The sequence below is a fragment of the Hypanus sabinus genome, chromosome 12, assembly GCF_030144855.1.
Source record: "Hypanus sabinus isolate sHypSab1 chromosome 12, sHypSab1.hap1, whole genome shotgun sequence".
NCBI lineage: Eukaryota > Metazoa > Chordata > Chondrichthyes > Myliobatiformes > Dasyatidae > Hypanus > Hypanus sabinus.
In genome coordinates this window covers 7,621,414-7,645,930 of record NC_082717.1, presented here as the reverse complement: position 1 = coordinate 7,645,930, position 24,517 = coordinate 7,621,414, and the positions used below count along the sequence as shown (strand labels likewise).

The window sequence follows — 24,517 nt, the reverse complement described above, 5'->3', positions numbered from 1 at the left end:
AGCGCGAAGGTGTCGAGTCTGCCCGGTTCCTCGCCCGCGTTCTCCACGAACCCCTCGCCCAGCCCGGGGAGGTGGAAGAGGAGACTGCGGATTCCCCCTTCCCCCACAGGTACACACAAACATAGAGACCTCGCACGCACCTGAGGTCGCCTTTGCTTGGACCCTCTGCCCTGAGGGTAATGGTTCTGGACCTTTGCAATGGACATCCTTCTGCAGTCCTGCCCGACTCCGGCCGCCAATGGCTCCCACTGGTGCCAGGGTCGCGGGTCCGCCGATAACCTCAGCCTGACCGACACCTCCGCCCTATGCCCCGAGGGTACCCTGCTCCGGTGTAACCGTACGGAGGGCAACCCGCTGGGCAAGAGCTCCTCTTCGGTCATCAGTTCCATCATCATCACGGCCCTCTATTCCGTCGTGTGTGTGTTGGGTTTGGTCGGCAACGTCCTCGTCATGTTTGTCATCATCAGGTAAGACACCGGACCCAACTGCCTTCCAAACGCAGTCACCCGCGGCACCCCAACCAACTGCCCCCAACACAAAACTTCACTGTGCCTCTCCACGTTCCCGTTCGCCGTCTTTTCCGCCCGGTTCTCGTGCTTTGATCGGTGCGGTTGTTTCGGGTGAGAGAGATCGCAACAGCAGAAAGATCATAGCAGGATTTGCATAGTTCCCAGCGGCTCTTACCGGGGGTCTCACACCGAGATGTCCGACGCGGGTTCGGAAGCTCTCGGGTTGGAATTTGCTCGCCTGCTGCATCGATAGGGCGGTCATGTGCGCCATCTATCGGTCGAATGCGGGACTGCGCTTCCCCGAGGAAAATTGGTGAGGTGGTTTAATATTGTATCATGTACACTGGAAAACTTTTTTTACTTGATATACATACAAATCACTTCATGACAATAGTGTACTGAGGCAGTACAAGGGAAAATGAATAGAATGCAGAAAAGGTATTACAACTGGAAGGGAAAGGAATGCACAGCCAGAGCAGACTCTACCTGTGGCTGTTACCCACAATAATAAGTAGACAACTTTAGACATCACTGAGCAGGACGAACTACGGGGGTGGGGGGGGGGGGTACAGTGCTGTTACTCAGAAGAGCAGAGAGGTGAAGAGCACTGCAGTGTTGATGGGAGATTCCTTGGAGGAACAGAGACAAAGTTCTGTGGGTGCAATTGAGACATCTGGATGGTATGTTGCCTCCCTGGTGCCAGAATCTGGGCTGTCTCGGATCAGGTCAAAGGTACGGGTGAGCAGCCAGAGGTCTTGGTGCATATTGGCACCAATGACATAGGTAGACAATGTGACAAGGTCCTGAAGAGAGATTTTAGGAATAATCTCTGGATTGCTGCCTGTGCCACATGCTGGTGAGGGTAAGAGTAGACTGGTTTGACTCAGTGAATGCATGAGACAGTGGTTCAGATTTATCGATCACTGGGATCTCTTATAGAGAAGGTATGACTTGTACAGTGAGGAATGTGTTGCACCTGCCTTTGAGGGGGACTAAGATCTGTGTGGGCAGGTTGGCTAGAATTGTTCGAGTGGGTTTAAACTAATTTGGCAGAGGAATGGGATCTGGAGTGGTAGTGCTGAAGATGAGGCAGTTGGTTTACAAACAGAGACAATATGTAGTAAGATTCCTAGAAAGGAAAAGCTGATGATGGGGCAAAACTGCAGTCAACAAGATGAGTTTCAACATAAAAGATTTAGAAAATCAAAAAAGGTGAATACAGGACTGAAGGTGTTATATTTAAATGCACACAGTTTATGGAATAAGGTAGATGAACCTGTAACACAGTTACAGATTGGCAGGTTTGATGTTGTAGGCATCACTGAATCATAGCTGAAGGAAGATTATAGCTGGGAGCTTAAGGTCCAAGGATACAGATTGTACCGAAAGAAGAGGCAGGAAGGCAGAGGAGGTGACATTGCTCTGTTCGTGGAAAATCAGGTCAAATCATTAGAAAGAGGTGACATAATGTTGGAAGCTGTTGAATCATTCTGGATAGAGCTAAGGAACTGCAAAACTGCAAGGGTAAGAAGACACTGATGGGAGTTATATACAGATTCCCAAGCAGTGGTAGGGATGTGGTCTACAAATTACAGTGGGAGGTAGAAAATGCATGCCAAACAGACAATGTTACAGTAGTCATGGGGGACTACAATATGCAGGTAGATCAGGAAAATCAAGTTGGTGCTGGATTCCAAGAATGCCTACAAGAAGTCTTTTTAGAGCAGCTTGTCGTTGAGTCTACTAGGGGATCAGCTATTCTAGACTGGGCATTGTGCAGTGAACTGGAATTGATTAGAGAGCTTAAGGTAAAAGAACCCTTAGGGGAAAGTGATCATAATGTGATCAAATTCACCCTGAAATTTGAGAAGGGGAAGCTGAAGTCAGATGTATCAGTATTACGGTGGAGTAAAGGGAATTACAGAAGCATGAGAGAGGAATTGGCTAGAATTAATTGGAAAGCAACACTGTCAGGGATGATGACAGAATGGCAGGCATTTCAGGAAGCAATTTGGAAGGCACAGGACATATATTCAGGAAGTAATTTGGAAAGGTGAAGTAGTATTCTAAAGTCAAAATGACACAAGCATGGCTAACAAGACAAGTCAAAGCCATCATAAAATTCAAATTGAGGGCATGTAAGAGCAAAAATTAGTGGGAACTTAGAGGATTCAGAAGCTTTCAAATATAAACAGAAAGAGGGCTAAAAAAGTAATTTAAGAAGGTAAAGATGGAATGCCAAAGTAAGCTAGCCAATAATATTAAAAAGGATATCAAAACTTTCTTCAGATACATAAAGTGTAAAAGAGAGGTGAGAGTGGATATCAGACTGCTGGAAAACTATGCTGGAGTAGTTGTAATGGGGAACAAGAAAATGGTGAAAGAACTGAATAAGTATTTGGCATTGATCTTAACAGTGGAAGACTCGGGCAGTACGGTGGAAGTTCCAGGTGTCAGGGGTCATGAGGTGTGTCAAGTTACCATTGCTTGGGAGGAGGTTCTTGGGAAGCTGAAAGGTCTGAAGGTAGATAAGTCACCTGGAGCAGATGGTGTACACCTCAGGGCTCTGAAAGAGGTGGCTGAATGGATTGTGGAGGCATTTGTAATGATCCTTCAAGAATCACTAGATTCTGGAATGGTTCCAGAAGACTGGAAAATTGCAAATGTCATTCCATTCTTCAAAAAGGACCTCAGTGGTTGGGAAGAAGTTGGAGTTGATTAATAAAGATGAGGTTTCAGGGTACTTGGAGGCACATGATAAATAAATTGCAGTCAGCATAGTTTCTTCAAGGGAAGATCTTGCCTGACCAACCTGCTGAATTCTTTGAGGAAATAACAAGCTAGATAGACAAAGGAGAATCAGTTGATGTGTATTTAGATTTTCAGAAGGTCTTTGACCAGGTGCCACACATGAGGCTGTTTGACAAGCTATAAGCCCATAGTATTACAGGGAAGATTCTAGCATGGATAAAGCTGTGGTTGATTGGCAGGAGGCAAAGAGTGGGAATAAAGGGAGCCTTTTCTGGTTGGCTGCCAGTAACTAGTGGTGTTCCACAGGGGTCTGTGTTGGGACTGATTCTTTTAACATAATATGTTAATGATTTGGATGATGGAATTGATGCCTTTGTTGCAACGTTTGCAGACAATCTAAAGATAGGTAGAGGGGCAGGTAGTTTTGAGGAAGTAGAGAGGCTACAGAAGGACTAAGACAGATTAGGAAAATGGGCAAAGAAGTAGCAGACAGAATACAGCTTTGGGAAGTGTATGGTCATGCACTTTGGTAGAGGAAATAAAAGAGTAGAGTATTTTCTAAATGGAGAGAAAACTCAAAAGTTTGAGTTGCCAGGGGAACTTGGAGTCCTTCTGCAGGACACCCAAAAGGTTGACTTGCAGGTTGAGTCTGTGGTGAGGAAGGCAAATGCTGAGTTAGCATTCATTTCAAGAGGACTAGAATATAAAAGCAAGGATGTGATGCTGAGGTCAGACTGGGTTTGGAGCATTTTGAGACGTCTTGTGCCCTATCTCCAAAAAAAAAAGGTTGTGCTGACATCAGGGATGATCCAGAGGAGGTTCATGTGAACAGTCCCGGGAATGAAAGGGTTAACACATGAGGAACATTTAATGGTTCTGGGCCTGTGCTTGCTAGTATTTAGAAGAATGAGGAGGTGTCTTATTGAAACCAATTGAAAGGCCTGAACAGAGTAGACGTGGAGAGGATGATTTCAGTAGTGGGAGAGTCTAGGACCAGAGGGCACAGCCTCAGAATACAAGGGCATCCTTTTAGAACAGAGATGAGAAAGAATTTCTTTAACCAGATGGTAGAGAATCTGTTTAAGTCATTGCCACGACAGGTGTGGAGTCCAGGTGATGGGGTATATTTAAAATGCAGGTTCTTGATGAGTAAGGACATCAAAGGTTCCAGGGAGAAGGCAGGAGAACGCGGTTGAGAGGGATAATAAATCACCCATGATGGAACAGCAGAGCAGACTTGATGGGCTGAATGGCCTAAGTTAGCTCTTGTACCTTATGGTCTTATAGCCCTGTAGTTACGGAGGAAATGCAGTGCAGGTGGCCAGTAAAGTGCAAGATAATAATCAGATAGGTTGTAAGGTCAAGAATCTGTATTATTGAAGGGAAGATTAAATTGCCTTACACCAACAGGGTAGAAACTGTCCTCGAACCTGCTTTCAGGTTTTTGTATGTTCTGCCGATAGGAGTGGGGAGAATGGAGAATATCCAGGAGGGCAGGGTCTTTGGATGCTTAACTGAGGCAGTAGACAGAGTTCACGGAGGGGAGGGCCCGTTCCTCTGATGTGCTGAGCTGTGTCCATAACTCTGCAGCTTTTACCGGTCACGTGCAGAGCAGTGAGGTGACTCCAGATTCCCGAGGAGGCTACCTCACTATCTCCTCTCTTCTTGCACTACTCATTTCTGTTTGTAATATTTCTCATTGTAATTCTCTCATGTATTGTACTCTGCTGCTGCTGCAAAACAATAAAATCCACGACAGTACGTTAGTGATAATAAACCTGAAGCTGTCTCCTTTGTCTGGGAGCCCTGATCCTGAGCATAACGCTGCATTCATTGCCGTTAACTCGTGCTCCGGTCTCTTTCCCTCTCATCTTCTTCCATGGCTCCTAGCTTCTGCCAACCTTTCAAGTTCAAGTTCAAGTATATTGTCATTCTGTCTTCCAGATGAACACAGCTAAACAATGTCCCTCAGGGACAAAGGTGCAGAACAGAGTACATGTATCACATACAGCACAGATACTAGAATATTCTGTAGATGTACAAGCTGACATAAAGTGCGTAGATGACGTATGATTAAATCTGTTACTGGTGCTGTCATATATAATGTGTACTGGCTGGTAGCACTTTGCTCAGTTCTCACAGCCTGGTGGATGAAGCTGTTACCCACCCTACAAAGAGTCAGAAACAGGCCCTTCACCCCATCGTGTCCAAGTTGACCTACTGTCTGCCCTCTTTCTCTGAATTCACTTTCACTGCATCAGGAGAAAGCTATGGAGACACAAGAGCACTACGGATGTTGGGCCTGATGCAGGATTTCGACACGAAATGTCAACAGTTCCATTCCTTTCCCCACCCACAGACACTACTCGACCCAGTAAGTTGTCCCAGAAGACAGTGTGTTGCTTATTTAACTCTCATGGACAGTTTGTCCTTCTCCCAACAGGGAGGAGACTGTGCAGCATCCACAGCAGGAATACCAGACTCAAAAACAGCCACTTTTCCCAAGAGGTAAGGCTGATCAACACCTCCACCAATTAACCCAAACCTCCACATCCCTCACAACCACTACTTTATCTTTTCCTGCTGGAGTCACTCTATGTACAGATACTCCTGTGCCTGGCATTATTTTATAGCTGAACATTTAATATATGTATATAGGCTGTCTTATGTATTTATAATAATTGTGTTTTCTAACTTATTGTGTTTTTTGTGCTGCATCAGATCCGGAGAACAATTATTCCATTCTCCTCTACACCTGTGTACTGGAAATGACACTGAACAATCTTGAATCTTGTCTGTTTAAATGCATCATAAATGTGATGACTGTATCTGATTCCACAACCTCCTCCGGCACGGAGTTACAGATATCACCCACTCTCTGTGTAATAAAACTTTCCCCCTCAGGTCCCATTAAAACTCCTACCTCTGACATTCAACCTCTGCCCTCTTGTTATTGATACTCCAGGGAAAACAAGCCCGGCTTAGCCAGTCTCTCTCGCTTCACAGCTGAAGTCCTCCAATCCAAGTGTGGCATGCTGGTGCAGCAATTAGTCAAGTTTATTGTCATTTAACTATCTATACATATTGTCATTTAACCACATAATGTATATAGAAAGGAGACGTTTCTTCGAGCTAGGGTATGCACAGTAGTACATAACACACGATAACTCATGAAGGTAAGGATAAAATCTACAGGTGAACTAGCACAATGTTTGACAGCGTTAGTGATCAGCAATTGGGATTCTCTCAGTGATTGTGTGGGTTTACTGCGGGTGCTCTGGATTCCCACATTCAAGGATATAGGGGTCAGGATCAGTTAGTTGTGGGCTTGTTATGTTGGCACCAGAAGTGTTAGGACTCTGGTCTACGACGACCAATTAATCTCCCTACCGGCACATCTTTGGACTGTGGGAGGAAACCGGAGCACCCAGGGGAAACTCACGCATTCACAGGGAGAGCATACAAACTCCTTGTCGGCAGCGGCGGGAATTGAACCTGGGTCGCTGGTGATGTGACGCGTTGCGCTAACCACTATGCCTCAGCTTGTGAATGCTGCTTATCTGATGCTATGCATCTGAGATGCTGGGGCTAGTAAGTACTTCATTGCACCTGTGCAAGGTACTTGTGCAAATGACAATAAATTAGACATTGGAGTCTATTGATTAAATTAACCTTCCAAACCCCTGGCTTCTCTCTCAAGGTTCAGTGGAGAGGGAGTGACTGACCCGTCTCACCCAAACTAACCTGTCCCTCCCAGGCACAGTAGAAAAATAGGATGGCACAATGGTGTTAGCATGGTACATTACAACGCCAGCAATCAGCGATTGGGGTTCAAATCCCCCACCATCCATAAAGAGTTTGTATGTTCTCCCTGTGACTGCAAGGCTTTCCTCCAGGTGCTCTGGGTCCCACCCACATTCCAAAGATGTACAGGTTAGAGTTGGAGAGTTCTGGACGTGCTACGTTGGCATCAGAAGCATGGCAACACCGACGGGCATCCTCAGCACATCCTAGGACTGAATTCGCCGTGGCTGCAAATGACACACTTCTCTTTGTTTCGATATTTCAATGTAGGTGTGACAAATAAAGCTAATCTAGACCTCATGGCAAAAGCATCTCCATAACACCACAATACAGAGGAGCAGAATTGGGCCATTTGGCTCATCACCTCCGCCCACTAAATCCAAGTTGGCTGCTAGTCAGGCAAGCTCTTCATTCGTTCCCCTTCCTCTGCTTATCCTTGCAGTCTGGGCTGTTTGATCACGGCTGATTTATTTTCATTTTAACCCCATTCTCCTACCTTCTCCCCGTAACTTTTGCAGGGACTAATCAAGAACTATTCAAGATTAGTTGCCCTGACTAATCAGGAACCTCCACTTTAAATATACCCAATGACCTGGCCTGCACAGCTATCTGTGGTAATGAATTCCTCAGATTCACCACCATCCGGTTGAAAGAATCCCTTCTCACCTCTGTTCTAAAATGATGTCCCCTACTGTGAGGAAGTGTCCTCTGGTCCTATGGTCACTACAGGAAACATCCTCTCCACGTCCACTCTATCTTGGCCTTTCAGTCCTCAATAGCTTTAAATATTAGCTTTATTCACAACATCTACATTGGTACACACAGTGAAATGCATCATTTGCATCAACTCAGATCAGCAAAGAATGAGCTGGGAAGCCGATAAGTGTCACTACACTTCCGGGTGCAAACAAGACATGCCCACTGCAAGCTAACCCTAATCGTCCATCTTTGGAACGTGGGAGGAAACTGGAAATCCCAAAGGGAAATGCATACACGGTCACGAGGAGAACGTACAAACTCCTTACAGACAGCCGTGGGAATCGAACCCCACACACGAGAAATTCTTCAGATGCTGGAAATCTAAAGCAACACACACAAAATGCTGGAGGAACTCAGGAGCTGAGGCAGCAGCTATGGAAATGAATAAACAGTCGACATTTTGGCCCATGGCCCTTCGTCAGAGCTGGAAAGGAAGGGAAGGGGGAAGACACCAGAATAAAAAGGTAGGGGGAGGGGAAGGAGGCTAGCCAGCAGGTGAAAGGTGAAACCAAGTGGGTGGGAAAGGTAAAGGGTGGGAGAGGAAGGAATCCAATTGGGGAGGAGGGTGGACTATGGGAGAAAGGGAAGGAAGAGGGGATCCAGGGGAGGTGATCCCTGGAATTAAACCCTGATCTTACTGCACCGATATACTAACCGCTACACTGCCATGTTGTTCCTGATTCTCCAGCTCTGAGGAAGAGACTGAAGTAATTTACCTTCCCTATGCCCCTTGTGACTTTATACACTGCTAAAGATTGCTCTTCATTGTCTTGCGTTCCAGGGAATAAAGTTCCAACCCGCTCAACCTCTCTCCAGAGCTCAGTCCCACGGATCCCGGCAACATCCCCGTGAATGAGAATGAGAATCAGGTTTAATATCACTGGTATATGGTGGTTTAATTTGTTGTTTTGCAGCAGCAGTAGAGTCAATACATAATATTAAAAAACTGTAAATTACAATAACTGTATCAATATATAGACACACAGACAGACAGATTGATACAGATATAAAGTGATACAAAAAGAGAGCAAAAAAGGACAAAAATACTGAGGTGTTCATGGGTTAAATGTTCATTCAGAAATCTGATGGCAGAGGGGAAGAAGCTATTCCAGAAGTGCTGAATGTGTGTCTTCAGGCTCCTGTACCTCCTCCCTGATGGTAGCAATGAGAAGAGGGCATGTCCTGGGTGAGGGGCTCCTTAGGATGGATGCAGTCTTTCTGAGGCATCACTTTTTGAAGGTGTACTGACTGTTGGGGAGGCTAGTGCCCATGAAGGAGCTGGCTGAGTTTACAACCTTCTGCAGCTTTTTCCAATCCTGTGTAATGCTCCCCTCCACCAAGTCAGGTGACGAATCAACCAGTTAGAATGCTCTCCATGATGCATCTGCAGAGATCTCCCAGCGTCCTTGGTGACATACCAAATCCCCTCAAACTCTTAATGAAGTACAGCCACTGTTGTGCTGCCTTTGTAAATGCATCAATATGTTGGACCCAGGATAGATTCTGAGAAATGTTGACAACCAAGAACTTGAAACTACTCACCTTTTCCACATACTGGTCCCTCGATGAGGACTGGCGTTGATGGTCCCCTTCCACAATCAATTCTTCACACTCTTTACAGCTTAATGCTCTTACTATAAATCACCAGGTTCACAGACTAGCACTAACATTTGGGTTTTGTTTGAGTTTATGCTGACATGCCATCAATTTGGTAGGTTCAGTGCCCCTGCCCCATTCTTCTAAATTCTAGTGAGTACAGACTCTGAGCTATCAACTTCACAATGACTGATCTGTTCCTGCCCCTGTTGATCTCCAGGTACACCAAGATGAAAACAGCCACCAACATCTACATCTTCAACCTGGCCTTGGCAGACGCCTTGGCCACCAGCACACTGCCCTTCCAGAACATCAACTACCTAATGGGGTCCTGGCCTTTCGGCCAGCTGCTGTGTAAGCTTGTGATGTCCATCGATTACTACAACATGTTCACCAGCATCTTCACCCTGACCACCATGAGCATGGACCGCTACATCGCCGTCTGCCACCCAGTCAAAGCCTTGGACTTCCGCACGCCGCACAATGCCAAGATCATCAACGTCTGCATCTGGATCCTCTCATCTGCCATTGGACTGCCTGTGATGATAATGGCCAACACGATGGTCACCAAAGGTGAGTGACTCTTCTGACCCAACTTGAGATTATTGAGATGATGTTATAGAACACCAAACATAGAATGGAGAACATAGAAATGTACAGGCCCTTCAGGGTGGGCAAATATTTTTTACCTATTCTAAGATCAATCTAATCTTTACTTACCACATAACCCTCCACTTTTTATCACCCATGTGACTATCAAAGTGTCCCTTAAATGTCCCGAGTGTATCTGCCTCTACTACCATCCCGGGCAGTGTGTTCCAGACACATACCGGTCTCTGTGTTGTCCCCCTATCTTTTCCTCCAGTCACCTTAAAACTATACCCCCTTGTATTAGTCATTTCCATGCCAGGAAAATGTCTTTGTCTATGCCCCTGATCATCTCTATCAAGTCACGTCTCATCCTCCCTCACTCCAAGGAGAAAAGCCCTCGCTGATTCAACCTGTGTTCATAAAACACGCTCTCTTATTCAGGCAGCATCCTGGTAAATCTCCTCGGCATCCTCACTAAAGCTTCCACATCCTTCCTATAATGAGGCGAACAGAACCGAACACAATATTCCAAGTGTGGTTTTATGCAACATGACCTCATGGCTGTTGAACACGTTTCCCCGGCTGAGTGAAGGCCAACCACACCTTTTGCCTTCAACCACCCTATCAACATGCACGGCAACTTTGAAGGATCCATGACGTGAGCCCCAAGATCCGCCTGTTCCTCCACACTGCTAAGAATCAACCCTGTACTCCGCCTTTGAGTTCCATCTTCCAAACTGAACTATTTCACACTTTCCTGGAGTGAATACCATCTGCCGACCTCTACGTTCTATGTTCTAAATAAGATGTTATGTTGTGGGCTGAATGGCCTGCAGAGTTCATTGTTATTAGAATAAAGTGTAAAACCTATGAAAAGAGTGCCGTGCAGGTAAACTGTGAAGAGTAAGATCATAATGAGGTAGACTGTCAGGCCACGAGTCCATCTTATGATATGAGTGGTCTGTTCAAAAGTCTGATAACAACGGGGTAGACGCTGTCCTTGAGCCTATGGTATATGCTTTCAGGCTTTTGTATCTTCTACCCAATGGGAGAGGAGAGACGAGAGAATGTCTGGGATGGGTGGGGTCTTTGTGCCATCTGCTTTACTGAGGTAGCAAGAAACAAGGTCTATGGAGGGGAGGTTAGTTTCTGTGGTGTGCTGAGCTGTGTCCACAACTCTGTAGTTCCTTGTTGAAAGAAATAGTTTCTTTCACAATTACTGTGAATTAATTGGTTAATTCACATTAACCAATGAATGTGAACTGGTTAACTGAACCTTTAACTGGAATGCATTGTGAGGGGTGGTGATAGAGTTGGATACATCAGGGATATTTAAAAGACTCTTGGATAGATACATGGATAGAAGAGAAAATGGAGGATTATGAGTTGTGTGGGTGAGGGTGGCCAGTTAACAGCCAAGCACAATTCTATTAGTTATTGAGATACAGCACAGATAGGCATTCCAGCCCTTTGAGCCATGCCGCCCAGTGACTCTCAATATAACCCTAACCTAATCACAGGGCAATTCATAATGATCAATTAACCTACCAATTGGTACGTCTTTGGAAACCGGAGCACCCAGAGGACATCCGCGCAGTCACAGGGAGAACCTACAAACTCCTGACAGGCGGTGGTGGGAATTGAACCCAGCTCACCTGTACTGTAATGCGTGACTGTCACCCCAATGGTGGGTCTGAAGTCACACATTGGAATTGGTTTATTATTGTCACATATGCCGAGATTCCGTGAAAAATATGTCTTACTGTTTGTACAAATCAGGCCATTACACAGTGCACTGAGGTAGAACAAGGTAAAGCACTAACAGAATAGAGTGTAATGCAGGTAAACGATAAAGTGCAAACTCGTAATGAGGTAGATTGTAAGATCAAGAGTCCATTGCTTCATGGGTGTACATAACAATGATCCAGATCTGATCAGAACCCTCTCTCTCTTGTTTTGATCCCATATCCGGCTCTTCCCTTCCCCTTCCCACTGTAGGGGAGCTGGAGTGCACACTGAAATTCCCGCATCCGTACTGGTACTGGGACAACCTCCTGAAGATCTGTGTCTTCATCTTCGCCTTCGTCATGCCGGTGCTGATCATCACCGTTTGCTACGGCTTGATGGTGATCCGTCTGAAGAGCGTGCGGATACTTTCGGGCTCCAGGGGGAAGGACCGGAACCTGCGCCGCATCACCAGGATGGTCCTGGTGGTAGTGGTGGTGTTCATCATCTGCTGGACGCCCATCCACATCTACGTCATCCTCCGGGCGCTGGTGAGGATCCCCTCCACCGTCCTCGACATGGTGGCCTGGCACTTCTGCATCGCCCTGGGCTACACCAACAGCTGCCTCAACCCCGTGCTCTACGCCTACCTTGACGAGAACTTCAAGCGGTGCTTCCGTGAGTTCTGCCTGCCGTCGTCCTCCTCGCTTCCCTGCCAGAGCTCCAACCAGCCCAGGAGCCAGGCTCGGGAGCACCCCTCCACCGCCCACACCGCCGACAGGACTGACCAGCGGCTATGACTAGGGGCGGGGCCCCGACCCGGGGACGAGCTCGGCTCCGAGCTCACTCAGGTCACCACTGGGCTGTGACCGTTCCCTCGCGGGCTCAGGGGCTGGCCCACACCGGAACTCGCACCCCTCCCCCACCAGATAACACGCCTTCAATGTCGTCCGCACAGCATGTTTCCCTATGTACCTCGAGGTGTTCATGAGGACACATCTACAAGTCTCTCAGCTTGGAAACAGGCTGTTCGGCCCATCTGGTCCATTCTGACCAAGATGCTGCATCCAGGACAGTTCCTCTGCCTGCATTGTGTCCCGCGAAATCTTGCCTGTCCAAGTACCTTTTACACATTGTTAATGTAGACTCTTCTTTATTTATCTGGAGTACATGGAGACATGCAGTAAAATGCATCGTCTGCATTGACAGCCGACACAACCTGGAGGGCAGCCCCCAAGTGTCTCCACAAAATCCGGCGCCAACATGGCTGCCCACAATCCATGGGTCCCTCTAGCATTTTCTTTGAACAGGAAGACAAACCTCTTTCCTCCAACTCTGGCACATCCACACTTCCCCAATCCTGGGACAGGCCATCTTCAGCCTTCATCTTATAGCGCAGTTGAACTTGTGCTCACAGACGTTACCAGGGGACTCGTAGAGATTCACAGTCTCTAACCGGTGGACCTTGACTTCCTGACTTCTGATTTGATCCACGGGCCTCGATCCTCAATTGAAAGAAACCGAAAAAAATTACAAGGACATTGCCACAACTTGAGGGCCTCCGTTACAGGGAAAGGTTGAATAGGTCAAGATTTTATTCCCCTGAAGTTCAGGAGAATGAGGGGAGATCTGATGGAGGTGTACAAAATTATGAGGGGTATAGATAGGGTAAATTCAAGGAGGCTTTTTCCACTGAGGTTGGGTGAGACTGGAACTAGAGGTCATAAGGATGAAAGGTGACATGTTTCAGGGAAACATGAGGGGCAGCTTCTTTACCCAGAGGGTGATGAAAGTTCGGAATGAACTGCCAGCGGAAGTGGTTGATGGGGATTTGATTGCAACGTTTAAGAGAAGCTTGGGTAAACACTTGGATGAGAGGGGTGTGGAGGGCTATGGTATGGGTGCAGGTCAATGGACCAAGGCAGAGTAACAGTCTGGCATAGAGATGGGCTGAAGGGCCTGTTCTGTGCTGTAGTGCTCTATGACTCTATGACCAAACTTGTCAATGGGAAACTTAAGAAAAGAATGGATCTCCATTTAAATCCTAAACATCCACAGAAATGCCACACAACGTGCTGGATAGGGTCATCAAGCTTTAGTGCAGCCCTCCAAGGGGCAGAATTGTTTTTTATTGCCACTTGTCTGAAATAGAGTCAAATGCTTTTGCTTGCATGCTGTCCACACAGATCATTCCATGTGTAAGGACGTTGAGGTAGTACAAAAACTCAGAGATTGCTTCATGTCATTTCCTGCACACGTGTAAGGAGAACAAAATATTTGTTACTCCAGATCGGATGCAGCACAATAGTCGATAGCTTTCAACAGCAAAGTCAAAGCTGTCCTTGAGCCTGACGATACATAACTTCTGCTCAGTGGCAGAGGGGTGGATGGGAGCTTTGATTATGCTGGCTGCTTTATTGAGGCAGCCAGAAAGATTTCATTGGAGGGGAGGCTGGTTTCTGTGATGTGCTGAGCTGTGCTCACAACTCTCTGCAGTTTTTTGAGGCTTAGTACAAAGCAGTTGCCATCCCAAGCCATGATGCATCAGATAGGAAACTTTCTATTGTGCGTTGCATTCGTAAAATTTTCCTTTGTCTTGTGAGTAGGTGGAGTTGATGGTGAGTGTCATTGTGCATCCCATCTATAGCTTGAGTAGAATATGTTTAATGTACGAGGAGCATTTGGTGGCCCTGGAGCTGAACTCACTGGAGTTTAGAAGAATGAGTGGGAATCTCATTGCAACCTATTGAATATTGAAAGGCCTAGACATAGTGGATATGGATAGGATATTTCCAATTGTGGGAGAGTCTAGGACCGGGGATACAGCCTCAGAATAGAATGTTTTCCCTTTAGAACAGAGATGAGGAGGAATTTCTTTAGCCAGAGGGTGGTGAATCTGTAGAATTCATTGCCACAGACAATGGTGGAGGCCAAGTCATTGGGTATAATTAAAGTAGAGGTTGATAAGTTCTTGATTAGTCAAAAGTTACAGAAAGAAGGCAGAAAAATGGGGTTGGGGAAAATAAATCAACTATGATTGAATGGCAGAGCAAAATCGATGGACTGAATGGCCTCATTCTGTTCCAATATCTTTTAGCAGCTCAGTAGCATAGAGCAGCCATCTCACAGATCTAACGCTAAGCCTCTAGAAGGCAATGGTCTAGCTGCACTTGAAGTATAGTGAACAGTTTTGGGCTCCTTATCTGAGAAAGGATGTGCTGACATTGGAGAGGGTCCAGAGGAAATGATCTCAGAAAAGAAAGGGTTAACATATGAGGAGCATTTGATGGCTGTACTCATAGGGGTTAGAAGAATGAGGGGAGAGAGTCTCATTGAACCCTACTGAATATTGAAAGGCCAGGTTAGAGTGGATGTGGAGAAGATGTTTTCTGTTGTGGGGTAGTCTAGGACCAAAGGGCACAGTATCAGAATAGATAGTTGTCCATTTAGAACAGAGATGAATTTATTTAGCCAGAAGGTGGTGAATCTGTGGAATTCATTGCCACAGATTTCTGTGGAGGACAAGTTATTGAGTATATTTAAACCAGAGGCTGATTCATTCTTAATTAGTCAGGTTTCAAAGATTATGGGGAGAAGACAGGAACCGGAATAAGAATGGGGTCAAAACCGTGATGAGTCTAGATGAAGGATCTCAGTTTGAAGTGTCAACTGTTTATTCCTCTCCATAGATGCTGCCTGACTTGCTGAGCTCCTCCAGCATTTTGTGCATGTTGCTCAGATAATTATTCCCCTGACCAGCACTAGTAAAAGAAAATTCAACTCTCAGCCCTGGCATTCAATGACTTTACCATCACTGAATACCCCATTGTCAATCTCCCGCAGCTGGACTGGTCATAACAGTGTGGCTACAGGAAGGTCAGAGAGCAGCAGTCCCGTGGCAAGTAACCCCCTGAAACCTGTCCACCAACTACAAGGCTCTGGTGAGGAGTGTGATGGGACACTCTGCGACTGCCTTGAGCTTCAACAATGCTCATGAAACTCAACACCAGACAGGATATGGCAACCCACTTGATAGGCACCCCATCCACAACTACCCTGTCTCTCTATCGCAGACACACAGTCGCCGATATCGGTAGCAACTACAGCAACTCGGACAGCACTTTCCAAACCCAGCTGGAAGGACGAGGGCACCAAGAGCCTGGGGAACACCACCCCTGGAAGTTGCCCTGCACCCTGACTTGGAAATTCTTAACGATTTGAAAAAGCTAAGTACATTTATTATCAAAGTATGCAGGTAGCATATAACCCTGCGACTCATCACCATGTCAAATCCAGGAACTCCCTCCCTAACAGCCTCCACCCCTCAAGGGGTGACACCATTACAGCTCTGTGGGGGAGGAGGGTGGATTTTGGAGTTCAATTCCGGCACCCTCTGTAAGTAAATTTCCACTTTCTTGTCCATAGGCACCTGGGTTTCCTCTTCCTCTGGTTGCTCCGGTTTCCAAAGTGGCCCAGAAGGTTAAAGCAGCCATCTCACAGATGTAACGTTGAGGCTTCAGAAGCCACTGATCAGACTGCACTTGCAGAATTGTGAGCAATTACGGCCCCTTATCCAAGAGAGAATGTTCTAGCATTTGAGACAGTCCAGAGGAGATTCACAAGAATGATCACAGGAAAGAAAGTTTAACATATGAGGAGAATTTGGTGGTTCTGGGCCTGTGGTCACTGCAGTTCAGAGAATGAGGGAGGATCTCATTGAAACCTATTGAATATTGGAAGGCCTGGATAGAGTGGATGTGGAGAGGATGTTTCCTGTAGTGAGGGAGTCTAGGATGTTTCCTGTAGTGGGGGAGTCTAGGACCAGAGGACACAGATAGAATGGATGTGGAGAGGATGTTTCCTATAGTGGGGGAGTCTAGGACCAGAGGACACAGATAGAGTGGATGTGGAGAGGATGTTTCCTATAGTGGGGGAGTCTAGGACCAGAGGGCACAGATAGAGTGGATGTGGAGAGGATGTTTCCTATAGTGGGGGAGTCTAGGACCAGAGGACACAGATAGAGTGGATGTGGAGAGGATGTTTCCTATAGTGGGGGAGTCTAGGACCAGAGGACACAGATAGAGTGGATGTGGAGAGGATGTTTCCTATAGTGGGGGGGTCTAGGACCAGAGGACACAGATAGAGTGGATGTGGAGAGGATGTTTCCTAGAGTGGGAGAGTCTAGGACCAGAGGACACAGATAGAGTGGATGTGGAGAGGATGTTTCCTAGAGTGGGAGAGTCTAGGACCAGAGGACACAGATAGAGTGGATGTGGAGAGGATGTTTCCTAGAGTGGGAGAGTCTAGGACCAGAGGACACAGATAGAGTGGATGTGGAGAGGATGTTTCCTAGAGTTGGAGAGTCTAGGACCAGAGGACACAGATAGAGTGGATGTGGAGAGGATGTTTCCTATAGTGGGGGAGTCTATGACCAGAGGACACAGATAGAGTGGATGTGGAGAGGATGTTTCCTGTAGTGGGAGAGTCTATGACCAGAGGACACAGATAGAGTGGATGTGGAGAGGATGTTTCCTGTAGTGGGGGAGTCTAGGATCAGAGGACACAGATAGAGTGGATGTGACCAGAGGACACAGATAGAGTGGATGTGGAGAGGATGTTTCGTGTAGTGGGGGAGCCTATGACCAGAGGGCCAGAAGGATTGTTCCACGCTGTACTTCTGTATAAATTTTAAAAAGGACTGCAGTGGTTGAAGAAGGCACCTCTCCCTCACCTTCTCAAGGGTGACTGGGGATGGACAATCAAACATTGGCTCAGCCTGCAAAGTCTATGTCCCTTGAATGAAGAGAAAGAACAAAATCTTCTGGAAATGGAGTCACAGAGGCATGCTGCAGCCTACCAACCCTGCATCCGTTAACAACGGTCTTAATCTTCCCTAAAATGAAACACCGGTACAAGATTATTCGGGATTCAAGATTGTTTAATGTTATTTCCAGTACACAAGTGTAAAGCAGAACAAAATAATTATTACTCCGGATCCAATGCAGCACAAAAGATAAAGAACATGACAATAAAAAACACAATAAATATAAATACATAAGTTAGCTTATACACAGAGATTGACTGTATGTCAATAGAGTGACACTAGGCACGGGAGTGTCTGTACATAAGGTGACTGACAGGAAATGATGAAGTGGTAGTGGTTGGGGTGTGGAGGGGTTGGTTAGTGGGTGGAGGTGTTGATCAGCCTTACTGCTTGGGGAAAGTAACTGGTTTTGAGTCTGGTGGTCCTGGTGTGGTTGCAGTGAGGTCTCCTCCCTGAATGAGAGTGGAACATGGGTTAAACCAGCAGAAAATACCTTGTAGAAACTAAAGATGCTGGAATTTGGAGAAACACACAAAAAGCCATTAAAACTCAACAGGTTAGGCAGTGTCCTGGGAGGGAAGTAAACAGAAAAATGGACAGTTTGGGCAAGGTAAAAGGCCTCTACCAGAAATGTCAACTGCCAAATTTCCTCCACATACACTGCCTGACACACTGACTTCCTCCAGCTTTTTTTCTGGGCAAGTAGTTTGCACTTCTCTTTGATATTATTTCATCTTTGGTGTGGTACAGGGAACCATTTTGTCTGTTATTGGGGTCGTTACTTTCCCTATCGTAATCTGACCACATGGGAAGAAATGGGATCCAAATCAATTCATTGGCTTGGCACTGGGTTTGAATTGTTGCTGTTAATTTCGCCCCCATTGCAACCACTTCCCAAAGAAGCTCACACACAAAATGCTGGAGGAACTCAGCAGGTCAGGCAGCATCTGTAAATAGTCGAGATGCCAAAATAGGAGGGGGAAGTGCCCTCTTACCTTTTCTCCTCACCTACCCTCACCTCCTCCTGGTGCCCCTCTTCCTTGTTTTTCTCCCATGGTCTACTCTCATCTGCTAACAGATTTCTTCTTCTCTAGCCCTTTACCTTTTCCATCCATCACCTCTCAGCTTTTCATTTCATTCCCCCTCTCCCCACCCCTCTGATCTTACCTATCACCTTCTAACTTGTACTCCTTCCCCATTCCCCCCCCCCCACCTTCTTATTCTGGCACTTTCCCCCTTCCTTTCCAGTCCTGATGAAGGGTCTCAGCCCGAAACACTGATTGTTTATGCATTTCCATCGATGCTGCCTGACCTGCTGAGTTCCTCCTACATTTTGTGTGTGTTGCTCGGGATTTCCAGCATCTGCAGAATCTCCTGTGGTTATTAACTTTCACAGACGCTGCCTGTCCTGCTGAGTCCCTCCAGCATTTTGTGTGTGTGTTACCCAAGTTTATTATCACTGAGTTATAGGATATGAAACTTGTTTGTTTTGTGTCAGCAGTACGGTGTAAAGACTTAGCATTGCTATAAATAAACAGTGTGAAAGGATGGAAGAATGAGAGAGTGTTCATGGTTTCGTGGACTGTTCAGAAATCTGATGGTGGAGGGGAAGAAACTGTTCCTAAATCAGTGTCTTTGAGCTCCTGTACCTCCTCCATAACAGTAGCAATGAGAGGAGAGCACGTCCAGATGGTGAGGTTCTGTCATAATGGAGCTGCCTTCTTGAGGTACTGCCTCTTGAAGATGTCCTCGATGGTGGGGAGTGTTGTGCCCATGATGGAACTGGCTGAGTCCACAACCCTCTGCAGCCTCTTGTGATCCTGTGCATTGGTGTCTCCTTGCCAGGCAGTGATGCAACCACTCAGAAGCCTCTCAGCCCTATAGCTACAGAAATTTATACCAGTCTTTGGCGACGTTCCAAATTTCCTCAAACTCCTATTGCGGCAGAGCCTCTGATGTGCTTTCTTTGTGATTACGTCAATGTGCTGGGCCCAGGAAAGATCCTCCAAGATGTCCAAACAAATGGAGTTGTGGGAAGGTGCTCTGAGGTCAAAGGTCATCCTCCAAAATTTGAACTTCCAGCACCAATAAATGTGTCTTTTGATGAGAACAGACAAGGCCACATAGAACACAGAACACATTTGAAAGACTCTTATACAGGCACATGGGTGATAGAAAAATGGAGGGCTATGTAGGAGGGAAGAGTTAGGTTGCGTTTAGAGTAGGTTAAAGGGTCAGCACAACATCATGGGCCAAAACTTGAAGTAAGAAGAAAAACAGTCAACAGATCAAGCAGCATCTCTGGAGTCAGAAGCAGTCAAGGTTTTGGTATCTTACAAAGGGTCACAGACCCTAAAACATTCACTGTTTCCTTCTTCGCAGATGCTGCCTGACTTGCTGAGTTTTTCCAGCAGTTTTTGATAAACACAAGAGATTCTGCAGATGGTTGAAATATTGAGCAACACACACAGAATGCTGGAGGGTCTTGGCAGGTAAGGCATCATCCGTGAGAGGAAGAAACAGTCGATGTTTTGGGCCAAAATCCTTCATTAGGTTTAGGCAGGAAGGGAGAAGAAGCCAGAATGAAAAGATGGGGAGAAGGGATGAAGGACAAGTGAACTCTTCCCTTCCAAGTCCCATAAAAGTTTTAGATGCGGACCACACACCTTTAGAAAATATAAATAGTTCAATTGCTTATTAGTATCCCATGGACCAATGTACCACCAACAATTTTGATTTTCATGCCATCCACACAGATCATTTCATCATATCAGTATATTGAGGTTGTCATCATCGTGTGCCTTGTTGTGTTGACATGGGTGATCATGGTCTTTCCGTGACCATGATTGTTCTTGGCAAATATTTCGACCGAAGTGGTTTGCCATTGCCTTCTTCTGGGCAGTATCTTTACAAGACGGGTGACCCCAGCCATCATCAATACTCTTCAGGGTTTGTCTGCCTGGCGTCAGTGGTCACATAACCAGGAATTGTGATATGTACTGGCTGCTCATACAACTATCTTCCACCTACTCCCATGGTTTCATGTGACCCTAATCGGGGGTTAAGCAGGTACTACACCTTGCTCAAGGGTGACCTCCTTTGCTAGAGATTTATCTCCGCCCCACCACCAGAATGCAGAATAAAATGTTACAGTACAGAGAAAGTGCAGTGCAGGCAGACAATAAGGTGCAAGATCATGACAAGGTAGATTGTGAGGTCAACAGTCCACCTTGTCGGACTAGGGAACCATTCAACAGTGGGGTAGAAGCTGTCCTTGACTCTGCTGGTACATGCTTTCAGGCTTTCATATCTCCTTTCCATTGGGGGGGGAGAGAATGTCCGGGGTAGGTGGGCTCTGATTTTGCTGGCTGCTTTACTGAGGCAGTGAGAAATGTAGATATAGAACTCAGAACAGTGAAGCACAGTACAGGCCCTTCAGCCCACAAAGCTGTGCCAACCTTTTAACGGAATCCAAGAAGACAATATCACTGTGTCAATTTTAACACGGCATTGTCTTATGTGAGACCTCACAGCTGAGAGTAGCCGGGCTCGCAGGTTCAGTCGCTGCAGAAAGCTGTACCACAAAGCAGGCAGCACTCTTGCAGCCACTGGTGAACGTTGCCACTGTTGAATGGATGCTGGAGTTTGGAGGGTGAGGTCAGACTTGAGTGAATATAATCCTGAGGCGAGTGCAGGGAGAACGATTCTTCATGGTAGAGAATCCAAAGCTAGTGGTCACCGAGTCACAATAAGAAGTTGTTCATCTGAGGTGGAAGCAATGTGGTTCCCTCTCCTTTTGTCTCCGTGCAGATCATAAATCTTTGAAACTCCAGAACATATAACATTACAGTGCAATACAGACCCTTCAGCCCTTGACATTGTGGTGAGCTTTCAAACACTCCAATATCTATCTAACCCTTTTCTCCCACATAAACCTCTATTTTTCTTAGATAGGCACACAAATGATAGAAAAATAGGAGGATTGATCTTATTGTAGGTTAAAGGGTCAGCACAATATTGTGGGCTGAAGGGCCTGTAATGTGCTCTACAGTTTTATGTCTATGGACAAGAGGCCAGTCAGAGCATGGGGTTTAGGTCTATGGTCTGATCTCACCAGTCGCATTCCCACCACCTCATTTCTCACCCCACAACCCCACCATCTCCCCACAGATTCTACCACATGCCCATAGACCAGGGACAATTCACAGCCAACGTTTAACCCACCGAGTCCGCATGGCTGTGGGGTGCAGGAGGAAACCAATGCTCCCCAGAGAGGTGGGGGGAGGCAGAACGTGCAAACTCCGCACAGACAGTGCCCAAGTTCGGGACTGAACCCAAGTCTCTGGAACTGAGAGTTAGCGACTCCACTGGCTGTGATGTTGTGGCCCAAAGCACAGTGGAAGGAGAGATGTCCCAGATTCTTCAGGCAACGGGGAAGGGTTGCTGGGTAGGCGAGAATGAAGGGTTGACATTAATTCCAAACACCACAATCTGACTGATGGGACATCAGCCCAGACATCTCTGAGACTCAGTACACAGAGGACAACTTGCAATGGCTGACAGATATACCATGAAGAACATTCTGACTGTGCGTACCACCATCGCCTGGTGTCAAGGGGCCAATAGACAGGAACACGAGATTGCAAAGGGTTTTAAACTCAGCCAACTCCACTATGGGCACAACCCATGTCCTTCATAAGTCAATGTGCTCCATACAGGAGATGGGATACTAAGTTGAAGTTGTACAAGACATTGGGGAGGCCTAATTTGGAGTGCTGTGTGCAGTTTTGATCACCTACCTACAGGAAAGATGTAAATAAGGTTGAAAGAGTGCAGAAAAAATGTACAAGGATGTTGCTGGGTCTGGCGGACTTGACTTATAAGGAAAGATAAAATAGTTTAAGACTTTATTCCTTAGAACATAGAAGATTGAAAGGAAATTTGATAGAGGTATACAAAATTATGAGAGGTATAGATAGGGTAAATGTAAGCAGGCATTTTCCACTCAGCTTGGGTGGGACTACAACCAGAGGGCAGGGGTTAAGATAAGAGATAAGATAAAACTTTATTTATCCCAAGGGAAATTATTGTTGCAAGGTTGCTCAATCATAAATATATACTTTAAAATACAAAATGTAAGCATTGAGTTACGAAAAAGAATACAAAATGTTCATTAAAAAGTAATAGTGCAAATACAGATGTACAGTGAAACTGTACACTTGAGGAGATGCCGTAGAGTCTCATAGCCACAGGGAGAAAGGATCTCCTGTGGTTTTCAGTGGAGTACCTCGGTGGAATCAGTCTGTCACTAAAGGTGGTCCTCGGTTCATCCTGTATGTCATGGAGGGGGTGAGAGGGATTGTCCATAATGCTCCGTAGTTTCTGCAGCATCCTCCCCTCAGACACGACCACCAGGGAATCCAGTTCCACCCCTAGAACAGAACCAGCCTTCCTGACGAGTTTATCGATCTTCTTGGCATCAGCTGATCTCCCCCTGCTGCCCCGGCAGACTGCAGCGTATAATAGAATGCCAGCCACCACCGAGTCGTAGAGTATCTGCGGCAGAGTACTGCAGATGTTGAATGACAGGAGCCTCTCCAGGAAGTACAGTCGGCTCTGTCCCTTCTTGTATAGAGCCCCTGGATTTTTAGTCCAGTCCAGTTTATTATCCACATGAGTTCCCAGGTATTTGTAGTCCAGGGTGATTTCCACATCCGTTCCCTTGATGGAGATGGGAATGCAGGGTGTTTTCACCTTCCTGAAGTCCACCACCAACTCCTTTGTCTTAGTGATGCCGAGCTGCAGGTGATTCGGCCCACACCCCTCAACAAAGTTGTCCACCACTCTTCTGTACTCAGCTTCTTGACCCCGGCTGATACAGCCCACAACTCCCAAAGGGTGAAAAGTTTAAGAGGAACATGAGATGAAACATCTTCACTCAGAGGGCCATAAGATTGTGGAACGAGCTGCCAGTACAAGTGGTGCATGTGAGTTTGATTTCAGCGTTTCAGAGAAGTTTGGATAGGTACATGGATGATGGGTTATGGAGGGCCATGGTTTTGGTGCAAGTCAATGGGAGAAGACAGCTTAAATGGTTTTTGCATGGACTAGATGGACCAAGGGGCCTGTCCTGAGCTGTAATGTCTCTCTAACTCTCCCCACCATCAAGGACATCCTCAAGAGGTGATGCCTCAAGAAGGAAATTCACCATCTAGGACACGTGGTCTTGTTGCTACCATTGGGGAGGAGGTACAGAAGCCTGAAGACCCACACTCAATGATTCAGGAACTGCTTTTTCCCTTCTCGTCCATGAACCCACCAGGAACACTAATTTGTCACTGTTTTTGTTTCCACTGTTTATTCATTTTGTAACTTACAGTAATTCTATGTCCTTGCACTGTTCTGCTATCACAAAGCACATTATAGGAAGGATGTGGAATCTTTAGAGAGGGTGCACAGGAAATTTACCAGGATGCTCACACATTTAATATCATAACCACAAACATCTTAAGACAGTGAGAATAAGTAGGACCCTCAATAAAAGAGAAAGCCATAGGTCCACACCTTTCTGCAGCCTGTAATCACAATCATACAGAGCTATTCGGCCCACCGAGAGGGTACTGTCCATCAAACTGATACCATCTCAATCACCCCACATCCCATCTTCTTTGCCCACCCCACCAGATTCCACCACCTACTGACACAACAGGGGAAATTATGGTGGCACCTTAGAGTAGCGGTTAGCGCAACTCTATTATAGCACCAGTGACACGGGTTCAATTCCCACTGGTGTCTGTGAGGAGTATGTACATTCTCTCCATGTCTGAGTTAGTTTCCTCCAGGTTCTCTGGTTTCCTCCCACATTTCAAAGGTGGACAGGTTAGTAGGTTAATCGGCCACATGGGTGTAACTGAGTAGCCCAGGCTTGTTGGGTCAGAAGGTTTGTCACCTTGCTTGT

General features: G+C 46.3%; 1 protein-coding gene across 2 annotated transcripts; it reads left to right on the top strand.

Moving 5' to 3' along the window:
- On the top strand, positions 1-22,651 carry oprm1 (opioid receptor, mu 1). Of its 2 annotated transcripts, XM_059985515.1 has the most exons (4): positions 346-467; positions 5,704-5,768; positions 9,640-9,992; positions 12,009-22,651. In XM_059985515.1, the coding sequence occupies exons 3-4, from the start codon at positions 9,650-9,652 to the stop codon at positions 12,533-12,535; spliced, it is 870 nt and encodes a 289-aa protein (XP_059841498.1). In that variant the 5' UTR covers positions 346-467; positions 5,704-5,768; positions 9,640-9,649; the 3' UTR covers positions 12,536-22,651. The 2 variants fall into 2 exon arrangements, with proteins under 2 accessions (XP_059841497.1, XP_059841498.1); XM_059985514.1 differs by lacking the exon at positions 5,704-5,768 and having other exon boundaries at positions 1-467.
- The last annotated feature ends 1,866 nt before the right edge of the window (positions 22,652-24,517 follow it).

Excerpts from the sequence above, each read along its gene's own strand:
- oprm1 (XM_059985514.1), top strand. The coding sequence starts at position 199 with ATGGACATCCTTCTGCAGTCCTGCCCGACTCCGGCCGCCAATGGCTCC. Across the intron at positions 468-9,639 it reads GTCATGTTTGTCATCATCAG|GTACACCAAGATGAAAACAG; the intron begins GTAAGACACCGG and ends GTTGATCTCCAG. Across the intron at positions 9,993-12,008 it reads CAACACGATGGTCACCAAAG|GGGAGCTGGAGTGCACACTG; the intron begins GTGAGTGACTCT and ends TTCCCACTGTAG.